The sequence below is a fragment of the Pempheris klunzingeri genome, chromosome 23 (assembly GCF_042242105.1).
Source record: "Pempheris klunzingeri isolate RE-2024b chromosome 23, fPemKlu1.hap1, whole genome shotgun sequence".
Lineage (NCBI taxonomy): Eukaryota > Metazoa > Chordata > Actinopteri > Acropomatiformes > Pempheridae > Pempheris > Pempheris klunzingeri.
In genome coordinates, this window is record NC_092034.1 from 13850839 (window position 1) to 13866750 (window position 15912).

At 41.9% G+C, this 15912-nt stretch overlaps 2 protein-coding genes across 2 annotated transcripts; both read left to right on the forward strand.

Moving 5' to 3' along the window:
* The first annotated feature begins 1401 nt into the window (after nt 1–1401).
* On the forward strand, nt 1402–9078 carry LOC139223169 (cornifelin homolog B-like). The gene is made up of 4 exons (XM_070855141.1): nt 1402–1484; nt 2987–3088; nt 3296–3450; nt 8664–9078. Exons 2-4 carry the CDS (start codon nt 2989–2991, stop codon nt 8823–8825), a joined length of 417 nt encoding a protein of 138 aa, XP_070711242.1. The 5' UTR covers nt 1402–1484; nt 2987–2988; the 3' UTR covers nt 8826–9078.
* Nucleotides 9079–11673: 2595 nt separating this feature from the next.
* On the forward strand, nt 11674–12861 carry LOC139222662 (cornifelin homolog A-like). The gene is made up of 3 exons (XM_070854498.1): nt 11674–11779; nt 12200–12354; nt 12745–12861. The coding sequence occupies exons 1-3, from the start codon at nt 11674–11676 to the stop codon at nt 12859–12861; spliced, it is 378 nt and encodes a 125-aa protein (XP_070710599.1).
* Nucleotides 12862–15912: the final 3051 nt, after the last annotated feature.

Here is a 15912-nt window from a genome sequence, read left to right on the forward strand (position 1 = left end):
GCATAAGAATGAGCATATCACATCACTTCAGGTCATCTAACTATCACAAATAATCACTTCATGAATCACATCATCTTTGTAACATAGCCCACTATGCACGTCTGCGACCTCACATACAGTAAGGTGTAAATAAAGATAATTTATATTACAGGGAGTTTCTTTGCTTCATTGTTTGTGTATGTTTAAATGGAGCTTTGCAGTAATTTGACATTTTGGGAAACATTGTTCACTTTCTTGCCGAGACTTAGACAAGAAAATATATTCGACTCTCATGTCTGTACGGTGAACGTGAAGCCACAGCCAGCAGCCTGTAAGCTTAGCTTAGCACAAAGTCTGTGGAAAAGAGGAGACGGCTCTGTCCGACGGAAACAAAACTGACCTACTTCGCCAAGAAACATGTATATATCATTTATCTAATCAGTACAAAAAGCAAAGTGTGAAAACAACAAGCAGTCGTTTTATCTGGGTCAAGTTCTGGACTACTTCTTAAGATAACTGCTTTCCCGCTTCCGGCCCTTATCCCTAGCTAAGCTGCTAGCTGCTCACAGATGGGAGAATATCAACCTTCATATAACTCTCAGCAATATTTCCCAAAATGTTGACCAAAATGTTGAGTGTGTGTGTGTGTGTTTTTTTTGGGTGGACTCTCTGAGCATGAATGTGACCTTTGTTAATCACCTGTGTGATCGTGTGTGTCAGCTGCAGCCCTCATGGGAGAGGAGACGGGTTTAGCTTGGTGAGGGTAGGGTTCACTCCACTGGGCCTTTCCTGTTTCACTCTATCAGGACAATGAGAAATCAGATATGGCAGTAGAGGCATTTTTGTTTTGTGTTGCACTGCCTCAGTGAGAGTGATCTCTGGGAAACCTTACCTATGGCGCAACTCCATGAGGGAAAATTCCACTGCTTGTGGAAATCTCATTTGATTTTATCCTAATAAATAGAAATTCTAATGAGCAACAGTAGAGCTTGTTGTTGAAAAAAATGTGATTTTTTTTCTGTAATGTCTTATTAATGCCCTCATTGATAAGATATACTGTTTTAAGCAGGTTTTCTGTGGTGACATTCTGTGATTTCTAGTGTCTCTTAGTCAGCTGTAACAGATCAGGAGTGCTCAGTGGTGCAACTCTCAAACCGCAAGTCTGATGACTGATAAAGAAGAACTGACCTTATCACACTGATGTAATGCCACTGACAAGAGGACTGAATTCCTCTCACTGAAGAATAAAAAGTCAAAATAGCGCAGATCAGCAGAGTTAACCATCATGGGAGCATGGTGTCGTGTGTACCCATCTTGTCTGACAGCTTCATATTTACACCAAAACACTGCAGTCGAGCAAATAGCACACAAACACACTCAAACACACTCGTGTGAAAGTCAAAAAGAGGAGACAGAAAGGGAGAAAAAGTCAAACACACTGAAGATACCAAAACCGTGCTCTGTCCTTTGTTTTCCTGGGATTTCATAACTAAACTCCCAGACAGGTAAGTCATCTATTCTTTATGAAAACAAGCCTGATTACAGGTTTCAGTTAGACTTTCGCTCGACTCAGATAGGCGGTGTAAATCATTCTTCAGAACACAGCAGGCGGGCTCAGAGCCATGCATGTGCCAGAAACAGAGAAAAGCTCTGGTGGAATCTTCCTCTCCTCTAATTGAGACCGAGGAGCAGAGCTACAGAGTAGCTCGGGTCAGGAGACAGCCGTGTTCAGTCCTGTGTGGGTGAGGGGCGTGGACCTTTGGTGTCAGCCAGCACCTCACTGGTCTGCTGAGCCTCTCTTATGACTGAGACTCCTGTTTCCTGTGGATGTTGGCTTTGGTTATAGCCCAGAACCATGGGACATGGACACGAAGTTTGGGCGCTTTGTACCGTCTCTGTTCTAACTGGTGTTAACGTGTACCGCCGGTAGTCCAGATAGATTAGAGGAGGCAGCAATCAGCACTTCAGGCAGTTTCCTTTGGATGCTAATTTGTACATCAGATAACCACTCAGTCTCCAAATCTTTACAAATCTCACTGTTTGTTTTGCCAGATATGTTGCCGGGAACTTGATTTTTCTAAATCATAAACCTTTTTTTTTTTAAAAATGAACCAAAACATCAAACAAATCTCAGTGGTGAGCTGTAGCACATTTACTCAAGTACAGCACTGTTGAGTAATTCCATTTGATGCCACTACTCCACTACATTTCACACCACCACTTTGCATCTTATGTAAAATTATTATTTTGAAATAAAGCAGTTCTGTAGCTCTGTTTTGATCAGATGCCACATTAACATGCTCCCCACACCTGAATGCACCAGTAATAACTTTAACTTTTGACGCTTTAAGCACCGATAACTCTTCTTTGAACGCAGGACCTTTACTTGCAATAGAGTGAATTTAAATGACAGTATTTCTACTACACATAAGTAAAGGATGTGAACACTTGTTCCGTCTCTGGACAATCTTTCCCTCACCATAACCGAGTACTTTGAGTCGTCTAAAGATAACCATAAAAATATTAGTCATGCTTTAGTTGCCAGGAGAAGATGCTGCAGGAAAAGAAATGAAATGCATTGGCAGATATGTTCCATTTGAACATCCTGTGTTGGCAGTGGCCGCTGAATATCAAGCAGTGAATGAATACTAATAGCAAATATGATTTGTAGAAAACATGTTCGCTAATGTAAACTAGTAGTTCTGAACTGGATCTGACTTAGCTGATTTCATTAACAGGGTTAGAAGACAACTTATAATGCATTACAATCTCCTTATAGCACTGTATAATCATAGTCATATGCACTTAAAATACTCAGAATGCTTAATGACAAAAATCTGAAGACATAATAAAGTATTTTATATTGACTTCAAGAGAAGGAAGAGCATCAGAAACCAGAGAGTAACTGTGCCTCTAACTTCGCATTATGGCTCGGTTCATATTTTCTGCGCTAATGTTTTAACGGCCTCCCATATCTCTCCTTTATGATCGTGGATGGCCAGCTCAGCCATGTTACGGCAGGTGGTCCAGGCCCAGCCGGAGAGCAGGGCTCAGGACGCAGGTCAATGGAGTACTGGCCTGTGTGAGTGCCATAAAGACGTGGGGGACTGTAAGTGTCCAAACAGAAATGACTAAGCAATGATACAAATTATGATGACATTGACACTCCATCTGTCCATCTGCAGGAAGCAAAGAAAAAAAGATATTTTCTGAAATATTAGACTGTAGATGACTCCTTACTATAAACGCTGATGATGTGTACTGTGAATTGATCCGCTGTGTGTGTGTGTGTGTGTGTGTGTGTGTGTGTGCGTAGGCTGCTTTGCCCTGTGCTGCCTCCCAGTGTTCACCTGTAAGGTGACCAGTGCAGTGGGTGCGTGTCCCTGCCTGCCTCTGCTGGACTGTATCGGCTGTGTACCACCAGCCTCTCTCGCCATGAGGGCGTCTGTCAGGGAACGATATGGCATACAGGTAACAGTCCACTTTGTCAAAAATATATAATTAGCTTGGAATATCCATAGTAGGCCAGCTGGAGCATTGTCTTTGTGAAGACACAGATTTTGCAATGGCTTAAAATTCCATTTAGCTTTTGGGGTGGTGACTGAAGACTTCTGATTGCTGCTGTTGAAAGGCCTGCCTCAAACTATAGTGAGTTCAGAAGGATTGTGTTTACATGTTGGGCTAACTGTAGTCTTGACTGAGATTGTGCTGTGATGTACAGTTAATAAAACTGCTGCAAGTCTTGGTCAACATTTCTGTGGACGAGACCATCTTTTTTGAATAATAGAAAAGTTGACTAGAATGGAACAGGGATTCTGCATCCGTGTGAGGCCTGTTTAAGTTTATTTGTAATTTCGATGAACAAAAATCTATTTATTTTGAAATCAGAGGAAAAAGGTCCACCTAAGAACATCACTCTAAGTGTACGCTATATTTAGAATATTTTCACTGCTTTATGTTGCCATCAGAAAGACCTTTCTGATAGAACTAAAGCCATTCTCTCTTTCTCTTCACTTGCTTCAAAGCCTCCAGACTCCATTGACAAAAACTGTAATTTCACCCCACAGAACACGGGGGGTTGCTGGCACAGACTGTTGAAAAGAAGTTGATTTTAATGCCACCAATTGGTTTAGAAGCTCCCATTTTGAAACCTCACCTTGGCATTTTGACTGTCGCCACTTTGGTTTTGGAACCAGAAGTCTTATTTTTACTATTTTTGACAATGGAGTCTGGTGGCTTTGAAGCAAGTGGAGAAAAAGAGAACAGCTTCAGTTTCTCATAGGAATCAGAAGTCATTCTGATGACAGCAACATAAAGCACTGAAAATACTCTAAATACATCGTATTTAGAGAGGCCTGTTTTGAGTGGTTAAAATGAATTATTGTGCTGCCCCCATCCACAGCTGTGCATTGCTTAGCGTATGTGCTGGGACTCCTGTCTGCTCCCCCACATGGGGGTGTGCCAACTGTCAGCTAGTGTAAGTGATACACTGACAATGAATAAATACCTCATACAGCCCTACTTCAAAAACATGCGATCTATGCCTTTAATTCCAACGGGAAACGTTAGATCTGCTGTGACCGCGCTCAAACAAAGCCATGACTGAGATATAATTTCATCAGATACTAAGTGCTACGCTGCAATTAGAGTAATTGGTTTCAAAGCTTTGATGGCTGACATTTAATAGCTACCTTGACAGCTTTAGTCATGCAGCCTGATCGTTCTTCTTCAGTGTTGTGACAGAAGAAGTTAACTGACTGTGTTCCCCTGACAGGTTTTCCTACTTGAGGTGGGAATGTGAGAGTTAAATTTGTGATTAAATTCCTTCAGTCGTGTGGAGTGGCCCCTGTGGCTGCGATGTCGTGATAAACACTGGTCTGAACAATGCCGCTGATTGCTTTCACTAACACCACAGTGTCCCCAGCTCAATTAAACAGAGCTGCTGGAGCAGTTTGGCAGTGGTTCTAGGATACTAGTTATTACTTTAGCGATGCAAATAATGTTTGGAGTCGTGCAGTAGTGGCATCAGATAAACCTTTCACATGCAGAGGATGCAGTGAAATCAGAGCATGGTTATGAAATTAACAAATCTGCACTACAGCCATAAAGAAATTAATGAATAAAAAGCAAACTGTTAGTGCCTTTAAGATACAGCAAGCTGCTCAGGCTGCACACCCACTGCTTCACTGTGGTGCTGTTTGTCCACACTAAACACTCCTACACCTGCCTGCACAGATCTCAACAGACATCAGGTCTCCGTCACTCATCGGTTCACAGAGGCATTGCCAAACAGATGTTCCACATGCAAACAGCCGCTGCCAGGGCCAAGTTTTGAGTCTGATGTTGGATAAGCCAAGCTGGTGCTTTCCGGGACAGTGCAGAGAAGGAGAGATAAGGCAGGAGGTGGGAGTGGTTGGAGGCCAGGCAGGCAAAAGCTGGAGCGCTGCCATGGGAGAGAAGGAGGTGGTTGGTAATGTTGGCTCTTGTGGAGGTGGAGTGGGCCGTGGATCGCTGTCAATACTGCGGAGCACGAGCTAGGAAGATGCCAGAAGTTCTTATGAAAACAAGTCCCAGCATGTAGGCTGTTTATAAAGCGAGGCAATTACTCTCTCATGGCTGAAAGGAGACAATGCTGTAACACCGTGTATCATGAGAATAAAACTGTAGATTCAGACCGATTGCTTGGATATGTGTTACATGTTCTGGATCATCTTTCTGTGCAGGTTCGAAGTTCTTTGTACAGTGACTTTAAGCAAGATGTTACAGGTGAACAGGATGAAATTAACTAATATCACCATGACATTTCCCCAGCTGATTACTTATGGAAGTCAATTATTTTTTTGTATTACAATTTTTCTAAAATTGGATGTGTAAATATGCAGCTTAGGTGTGATCTAATTAAATGTGCTTATCTGCATACGTTTCCAGAACAGAAATCTGAATAAAACTACATTCAAAATTATTGTTTCATTCTGTTGACATGAAAGTGAGTAGCAGAACACAAAATAAACCAACAAATCATTCTGAACTTGTATTTGCGACAATAGATTCGACTGTCCGATTGTATTTGCATGCAAACTTTAAATCAAAGATGCACGTTGCGAGTTTGGGGGCGGGGTGATAATTTTAGTTGTTAATGTCACCCACCCACATTGAATTCACAGGGGAGGCGGCGCAGTAGAGAGAAAGTGTGGTTCTGAGCAGATTCCAGGTCTGTGGTTCCAGTGTGTACATGTAAAGACGATCACTGTTGGTCTTATGAGGCTGCTCACCAGCACTTATAACAATGCTGTATAAGAATCAAAAAGCTGCTTTCAAATCCTCAGACTTGTGAAGACGCTTGTGGACGGAGAGCAAAGTTACATGGTTGTATTGCAACAGGTGATATCACTAAAAGTATTAGTCATGTTGCGTGACTATCCTACTGGTGAAGTACATAAATGCCACATGATCAGACAAAATTAAGGCTGACTTTCTTTTGAAGATCTGATATTATGAAAGAATGATGTTTTGACTCGACAGCGATGGAGCTAGAAGTTATGGTGTGTAATCAAACCTGACAGAAACTGTTGATGGGGCTCTGAGCTACAGTGCTGATTCAGTAACCTCATGCTCAGGCTGCACATGGAGCTCTCAGACTTTATTGATGTATTAAATCTCACCCACCATCATTCCCTTCACATTACTGTCGAGCTCCTCCATCCCGGCTGCTGCTGCTAAGAACAAAGGCTTGGCTGCAAGACTCTCACAGAGGGAAGATATTTACTGAAACAGAACGAATATTAATTCTGACAAATGTGCTGCCATCTATTAACTTCAATCTGCTGTTTATTACCCTACATTTCTATTTTTTTATTTGCATATTTACCTAATTTGGTCTTTTGTACCAAACAAAAAGGAATGCAGTAAAACTACTCACAGAGGCTGTCAGTTTAAGTTCATACCAGAGTACAAGTGAAATTCAGATCTGTTCCTCTAGGAAGGTATATCAGTTCCTCTAGGTACACTTGCACAAAGTCAGGGATTTTGTAGGATCATAGTCCAGTGTATGATTAACCAATTAAACCAAGCAGGTGCTATTGATCATCAGTTTCATATGTAGGTTGAAACATTAACCATTAATAGAAAACAGAAACAGCTGTAGGTGGAGGCTTAAAACTGGGTGAGGAACAGCCAAACTCTGCTACCAAGGTGAGGCTGTGGAGGATAGTTTCATGTCATAGCTAAAGACTGAGCACAGCAATAAGCCGCAATGTAGTTATTCTGCATCAGCAAGGTCTCTCCCAGGCAAAGATTTCAAAGCAGACTGAGGTTTCAAGATTTGCTGTTCAAGCTCTTTTGAAGAAGCACAAACAGGCGACATTCAGAATCAGAATCAGAATCAGAATTCCTTTAATAATCCCCAGGGGGAAATTGCTTTTTGTTGCACACAGCTCCAAAAGAATAAGAATAAACTTCAAACACAAAAGTAATAATAATGATAATAATAATAATGATACAAATAATACCACTACTACTAATAATAGGACCGTAGACGCAGTGGTCGCCAAGGACACTTAGTGCAGCAGATGAAAGACACATTATGATTACTTCCCTTCAAAATCAGAAGATCTCCAGCAGTGCCATCAGATCAGAACTAGCAGAAACCAGTGGGACCCTGGTACACCATCTACTGTCTGCAGAAGTCTGGCCCGAAGTGGTCTTCATAGGAGAATTGTTACCAAAAAGCCAGACCTCTGACGTGGAAACATGGCCAAGTGACTCAACAATGTATGAAAATATAGGACTGGGGTGCAGAGAAATGTATTTTGTTCGTCGAAGGGCTGGAAAGTGAAACAATAATGAGTGTCTGCAGGCAGCAGTGAAGCTGGTGGAGGTTCCTTACAAGTTTGTAGACCTTACAAGTCTGCATTTCTGCAAATGGAGTTGGGGATTTGTTCGGGATTAATGGTGTCCTCAGTGCTGAGAAATACAGGCAGATACTTATCCATCATGCAGTACCATCAGGGAGGTGTCTGATTGGCCCCAAATGTCTTCTGCAGCAGCACACAGACCCCAAACATAGAGTCAATGTCATTAGGAACTATCTTCAGCATAAAGAAAAACTTATTTAATATTGTGTGAATTTTCTCTGTTTTATTGTCTCCTTGTACAGCGACCTTGAGTGCCAGAAAGGCGCCTCTAAATAAAATTTATTATTATTATTATTATCAACAAGGAGTCCTGGAAGTGATGGTGAGGCCTCCACAGAGCCCTGATCTCAACATCACTGAGTCTGTCTGGGATAACAGGAAAAGACTGCAGGACTTGAGGCAGCCGACGTGCACAGAAGATCTGTGCTTAGTTCTCCAACATGTTTGGAACAATGTACTTGCAGAGTTCCCTTAAACTAAGTGTACCTAGAAGAGCCAATGCTGTTTTGAAAGCAAAGGATTGTCACACCAAATATTAATTTGATTTTGATTTTTCTTCTGGTCGCCCACTTTTCATTTTGTAATGAAAATAAACAATTACATTTTTGATTTTTGAAAGCATTCTTTCTTTACAGCATTTCTTCGCACCTGCCTAAAACTTCTGCACATACTGTACATCAGTAAAAATGTCTTTTTTTGCACCTAAATGCAAATATTCACCTTTTGTTTGAGCCTCCCACCTGTGTTCAGGCCTCTCTGTGTGTCTTACAGGGGAGTGTGTGGAGCGACTGCCTGTACGGATGCTGCTGCTACCCGCTATCTTGGCTCCAGATCTCCAGAGAGCTGAAGCGAAGAGCAGCATCCCACGCCTCCTCCTCATCCTCAGCCAGATACATGACTCTGACCTCCCTGCAGGGGGCGCACTTGGTCTAGACACATGCAGCACTGCTCTCCTACGGCCTCTAGCCCTCCAGAGTACAGGAGTCGATTTAATCACACTTCCTCTGGTCTGCAGCCGCTCCCTGTTACCGCGGAGACTTCAGCGGTGACACAATGTGTCCCACAGAGGGAAAAGTTTAGCTAAGCCTGAGAAAAAAGGATATGATGAAAGGGATTCAAATAGTAGAGCAAGAGTAACTTGGACTGTTGTTTTGAGTGACTAATTAACATATATTATATGCTTTCAGTGGTGGAAAGTAACCAACTATTTTACTTTGTCCTACTTGGCTTTTTCAGTTTATGCAGCTGTGCATGCTGCAACTACATTTCAGTGCAATCCTGTACTGTATAATGACAATAAAGTTGATCCTCTGTCATCATCTGTCATGTTTCACGTGTATGTAATGATGTCAAGAACTGTTTTAGGAAAAAATCCTAAAGCAAAGATTAGAAATAAAAAATGAAAACATTTGTGCAACAGAACTTAGTTGTTTCTTCTTTCCTCTGCCACAAATCATCTGATGGCCCCACAGATTTATCCTGTGACTCCCTGGAAGGGGCCCAGTCTCAGGTTGAGAACCACTGGATCAAACTACCAAACTGTATCTAGTACACAAACAACCAGCTACCTTCAATGTCATACATGATAATATACATTATCAGGAACAGGGGTCAGTTTTCTGTAGACGGAGTACTTTTACTTTTGACAGTTTGAGTACATTTAATTGTAACTACTTCTGTATTTCAACCAAGATAGTTTGAATGCAGGACTTTTTTTTATTACAAAGTAAAGTTAAATTGTTATCTAAAGCAAACAGTTTAAATAAGATTAATAATGATAAGATTGTAGAAGAATTTAGAAGAAAATTGAGCTTTCACTGAGCTGATGTACATTTTGTGGTCCTCAAAAACAACACTGTAAATTGAACTATTGCTGTAATGCAGCATGTTGAAAACATGTCAAATCAGAAAAAAAACAAAAAATAAAAAATAAATTAAAGCTGTAAGCAGCGTTGAAGGGCCCTTGCACATTCGTGCACGTCGGGGTGTGCGGCGGCTTCGTCCTGTTGCCGACCCTTCCATGCGGCTCAGAATTTTCATGTATTTTGGACAGTGCATCAAGGAGTTACATGTCACTTCCTGTGTCTATGTGGCGCTAGAGAACAGCCACTAATTGCATCCTATATTTCAGCATATGAAGTGTTGACTACACCGTGAAAATTTCATGCAAATCAAATGAGGATTGGCACAAAAGTCTTACTTCCTGTTGTCACTAGGTGGCGCAATGACTGTGGTCGCTAATTGGCATGTAGATGTGTTCAGGCCGGGAGTCTTATTAATCATGACAAGTTTGGAACAGATTGGATAATGTACACTGAATGACTGTGAATGAATGTTGACATGTAGACATCTTCAGGGCGGGACTCTTATCAAACATGTCTAGTTTGGTACTGATTGGATCATGTAGATCCTGTTGGATCCTGTTTGATGGCAAGACACTGAAGTTTGACAGCTCGCCACGCCCACACGTTAAAGTTTTGTAGAGACTTTTAATAACTTTTCATCCTTAATGTCTTTTCTACCAGCTGACCAAGTTTGAAGTGGATCGCCTCGCACCACTTGGTGCTCGGGCCCTAAATTCAGATTGATTTAATCGACCCAAACGGAAAAACAAACACATTAGTTTAGCTGCTGATTTTACTATTTAACAGTTACCAAACTACCAGAAAGCTTTGGTCCTCAGGACTCGTCGCGTTGATGTGTTGCAGTTTGAAAACAATGAGAAGATGTGAATTCAAGGAAACGGCAGAATCAACATCTACTCAGTGAATGTGAAAAAGAACTTCATAACATTCAAACAAAGGCGATGAGCCACGTGTCACTGAGGCACAAAGCTCTGTGCAGGACATTCCCTTTGTCCTTATCACATACCTCTGTCTAACAGCAGGGTCCCACACACTAAATATGAGGTCATGAGCGTTTTGTGGTAAGATGAAGATTTTAGAAGATGCATGACGGTCAGATAGTCTGATGTCTGACTGCCAAAGCTGCTGACACAAGTCAGACTAGACGGACCAGTTGGTGACATACGTCCACTGCCGTCCTGTCACGTTCTGCAGCTGGCCTATAAGACGCCACGCCGCCCTGCAAGCCCATCACTAGACTGATCTCTGCTGCTTCTTCCTCACAGGACCGTCAGGTAAGGCAAGACAAGAGAGAGAAAAACTTAAAGAGATGACAGGTAGTCTACGTACTGAACTTTAATTCCCATTGGTTTGTCACATGAGCGCTCAGGACAACGTAGAATTCTAAAGATTTCTGAAACATTTCCAAATCAGAGGCGGCTGAACTCTATCCTGCCAACCTGTTCACCTTCTATCAAGGCTGTAGTTCTTTCTCCCTGGATGTCAAAGATATAAGGTGTTTGCTAGATAACAGCAAGGTTTAAATCTCCAAGAGCCAAGAAAAGATCCTTCTGTCATCCTTCAGACACAGCAGACTTTTACACATTCCAGCTGGTTTTAAAAGTGATGGATTATCCTAAGAATTAGAGGGCGGAACGTGTACTCTATTTAACCTTGCAGTTTATTACAAATCAAAACAGTCACCATACTTGGAGCTACATGGCTTTCACCAGATGGCGGAGTTGCAACAATGCTGGATTACATGAATGGCCCAATCAAACTTATTAAAAATGCAATGAGGTAGTAATAGGGGGAAAGCATTTATTCTCTGACATTATTATTTTGGCAAGACAAGCCTTGTCTGGAGTATTGAATGTAACAAAGGTTTTGTCTCTACAGTTATTCCAATCTGTGTCTGTGTGTCAGAAGCTGAAGCCATGTCTGAAAAGAGGGTCACGACTCAACCCAGGCCCTTCATCATGACCGCTGCATCCAACCAATGGACCTCCGGCATCTGTGACTGCCTCACAGACCTGCCCCAGTGTAAGTGCACCTCTTCGTCTTTGTGCACCTTGAGCAGCTATTCTGGCCATGTTTTACAGTGAGGGTTGAGAAGAGACACTGGGACCGGTTTTTATTACACCTGTCGAGACGAGAACTCGCCGTATAAATCTGTCTCTCGTGCTTGAGCTGATCATTCAGACTGATCTGGGTCCAGGAATGCCAACACACAGCAGATTGGAGATCAGTCTGTGTAGTGAAAGCATTTAAAGTATTTCTTGTGCTTTACGAGCCTTGATCAGCATTCCTCAGATGATATGAGATGTCCAATCTCAAAACTGAAGTTCTGAAACGTACTAGCTATTCAACAATGGCGTGTGTAAACCTTTAAGAGGCTTAAAATTGAAGACAGGTTATGAGGACTTGACCCATTGTTGAGTATAAATGTGGTCTTTTTTTCAGGTTGCTTTGCCTTTTGGTGTCTTCCCTGCTTTACCTGTAAGACGGCGCGCGAGGCCGGGGAGTGTCTCTGTTTACCTCTGCTGGATGCTTTTGGACTCATCCCTCCGATGACCACAGCCCTCAGGGTGTCAGTGCGCCAACGATATGGCATTGAGGTACAGACACTCTGCTATTTCATGCCCCTTTTCAAAAAAAAAATGAATGCTTTTGTCATTACTGAGGCTATTTTGAGTCAATAAAACCCACCTCACCTGCATCAGCATAATGTTTACCAGCATAAAAGTCTCTTATTCTGATCTGTGATCAGCCTTAGCCTCTCTGTGTATTTACGTTCCTTGATAGCATCCAGTTATTCATGCATGATCATTAAAGAGGGTTTCAGAACACGATGTTCCTTAGTTCCAGCAGATTTGTTTAGATACACTTTGGCAGTGATTAATGTCTTAAGCCTAGTAGACAGCTGTGTTACAACAGTATTTGTGATCATGAACCATTTAAATCCTTCCCCCCCGACCGGTCCTAACTGTGTCTCTCTCTCTCCATAGGGTTCAGTCTTCAATGACTGCGTGTACGCCTGCTTCTGCGGGCCCTGCACCTGGTGCCAAATATCAAGAGAAATCAAAACAAGGACGGATCCCATCACCTTCGTCAACATGGCCTGATGAGAGCATTCGAGATTACATACAAGATTGCATTTCTGACGGCATTACTAAAATAAATGTCATCGCATCAGTGCTTTCATGCTATTTGGAATAACAGAGGGCTACTCAGGCTGATCTGCGATCTGTTCCGAGCAGGTCTGCCTCCGGAGAACGTCACCGAGCAGCTGATTAAAGATCAGCACATGAGGGATCATAAATGTTGCATCACTTAATGACGGGAGAAAGAGATAAGCAGGCTCTGTGTCTACCACCGCCAGAACTAACCAGTAATAGCAGTGACGTGCTGAAGAGGACTCTGGTTAAACTGTGTTGTATTCTGTTTTGTCTGCACACAGATTCTCTTTGTAATTAGAGTCAGAGATGTTTGTTTTTTTTTGTTTTTTTTAAATGTTTTTTCTTTTCCCCTTCCACTTCCAAGATGTTTTATATCAAGTGACTCTTGATTTTATTATGTTCTTTTGGATGATGTATTTCTTGGTCCCTAGTTACTGTTGTTATCCTTGAGAAGTGTGCATGTGTTTATATATGGGCTGATTTTCACCATTCTGTTGAAAAGCCAAAGAAGGCAGCTGTACTGAAACATAGCTATTTGTAAAAGTTTCCAGAAGTGTTGATGGTGTTTTTTCTGGCTGTCACAGTTTTTTCTGTGTGATAAACATTTGGTACGAAAATTCATGGTCCCCAGAGGACGAACCCTCCTGACTTCAATGATTTTTATTGAAATGTCTATTGACGTAATTGCCATTGAATTAGATAGAAACATTCCTGGGGATGAACTGTAATATCCTGGTGATCCTCTGACATTTGATTTAGTGCCATCATGAGGTTAAAATTTTAGTTTCTCCAGTACTTTGGTTCATGACCAATCCCTGCATTAGTAATAGTATTACCTAATTAGTAAACTAAACTAAGATGGAGCACATGGTAAATATTACCTGTTTAACATAAGCCAAAGGCTCTCCCACTGTACAAAACTAACCCACATATGGGTGCTACCATATTGCGCTAGTGATGTAATTTGGAGCCAGAATCTGCACAGGTCCCGCCCATACACCCACACGACCCAATCGCGAGTTAGGGTCAACTGCCAATCATGATGCCACAGCTCCTTTTTATAGCATCAAACTAATTAAAACCAATCTGATCAGAAAATTGAACATGTTAACGTATATCAGCGTGAGGAGAACTACCTAAAATAACAGAAAACGTGATGTGGACGGGGTTTATGGCCTACACTGCAGCCACCAGGGGACAGTCATAGTGTTTTGGCTTCCCTTTTAAGGAGGACGTTAGCATGCTGATGTTAGCATTTACCGACCTTACCAGCAGCACTGTGCCTCACAGCCTCACCGAGCTGTAAATAGAACACATCTTAAGTGGTAGTTGGAGCAGACTATGCTGTAGATGCATTTATGATAAAACCTTCAGATGTTTCATGAAACATTCGTCACATTTATGTTCCGTCAGTTTTAACTGCTGAAGCAAATATTCTGCATCTAAATCATGCCTATCAGAGTCCTCTTGAAGAGAGCAATAAAACTCAAATACCTCAAAGCCTGGTTGAAGTGCAATACAATACATCTAAGTGTGTTCTATCCAATGCAAACTGCACACGCAAATCTAAATCATTCAAGTGGTGAATGCCAGCTTTTGCTCCATGTCTATCAAACTAGTGTCTACAGAGAGGCTCCAACATGAAGTCAAAATAGAAAAAAATGAAACGGTGTGGCACAGAAAATTGTAGTATTAAAGATTAGGAGGACAAATTGTTTTGCAGTATGCATGCAAGGAAGTTTAAGAGCTGTTTTGATAAATAGTAAACAGCTGTCACCATGTGATAGTACATGCTCGGCTTGTGAGTAAACGGTGTGAACATTGTCACAGGGATTTAAATGAGCCATATCATGACTCGGAACAATTGAAGGAAGGAAAGCTTCTGAGGCAGCAAGTGTCCCGTGAGCTTTGTTCAAATATTTAGGCTTCAGTTCAACTTTGAAAAGACTCTCATGAGAAAAAAACAGTCATAAAAGGTCTTCCTTGTTCGTGTGATCACCATGGCAGCAAGCGTGTTGATCTGCATAATCAGCCCCAGTCTCCCAATCTGATCGCTGCCCAGTCTAACCAGTGGAGCACCAGCACCTGTGACTGCTTCAGTCAATGATGAATGATCGAAGTGTGTGGGATAAGTCAGACGGTTACTTTAGACTCGGATTGAAGTCAAGACCCCTTGAGGCAAGTGAGCAGTGGGGTTGAATGTGAGTCAAACACAGCTTTGGAAATTACAACATTTAGGATTCTGTTGTGATTATAAGTCACAGTTGGGTTATAAGATTCTCATCTTTAAACTGTGCACAATCAGATTAAAAGGTGATCACATTCAAAGGAAATGAACAGTGACCTGCATGACTACTTAGGCATCTGTATCCCATTTCCACATCATAGGGTGACTTGTCTCAGACTGTAGAGTGACCAAAGTCTCACTTTACAATGTTCCAATTTGAATTCTGAGAGTTTTTTTACAAGACCAGAAATATTTTTACCCCCAACCTCCAAGGACGAGTCACTGTCTCTAGAGATAAGACTTGTTATATCAAGCCCATCCGGACTTTGCTCCTGGTTGTTTGCCTGTCGGTGCTTCCCTTGCTTAGCCCGCTGCACCATCTCTGAGTTTGGAGAGCATTTCTGTCTCCCCCTGCTGGATACACAGTGGACCACACTACAGCTCATGTTTGTCCCTTCATGCATTTCACCCGCCTCTATGTCCATGAGGGTTGCTGTGCACGACCTCCACGGAAACCAGGTGAGAGGAGAAAAAAAGACCACCCAGCCGGGGGTCGTCCCCTCTCAACCAATGATTTGATGTGACTTCTGGTTATCTCAAAGTCCTGCTGATCAGTTCTCATTCCTTTGGGTCATCTGGCCTAAATATAACACCTAATCTTGAAAAAATCAGTGCTAACTCGTCCAGATTTCTAAGAGTGGTGCATATTTGGGTCTACTTTTAGACTTGAATGTACAATAATTTCATCAACTTTCCAAATCCAGGAATAT

Coding starts and splice junctions, on each gene's coding strand:
- LOC139223169 (XM_070855141.1), top strand. CDS start 2,989: ATGTTACGGCAGGTGGTCCAGGCCCAGCCGGAGAGCAGGGCTCAGGAC. Junction 3,089..3,295: donor CCATAAAGACGTGGGGGACT/GTAAGTGTCCAA, acceptor GTGTGTGCGTAG/GCTGCTTTGCCCTGTGCTGC. Junction 3,451..8,663: donor GGGAACGATATGGCATACAG/GTAACAGTCCAC, acceptor TGTGTCTTACAG/GGGAGTGTGTGGAGCGACTG.
- LOC139222662 (XM_070854498.1), top strand. CDS start 11,674: ATGTCTGAAAAGAGGGTCACGACTCAACCCAGGCCCTTCATCATGACC. Junction 11,780..12,199: donor CCTCACAGACCTGCCCCAGT/GTAAGTGCACCT, acceptor TCTTTTTTTCAG/GTTGCTTTGCCTTTTGGTGT. Junction 12,355..12,744: donor GCCAACGATATGGCATTGAG/GTACAGACACTC, acceptor CTCTCTCCATAG/GGTTCAGTCTTCAATGACTG.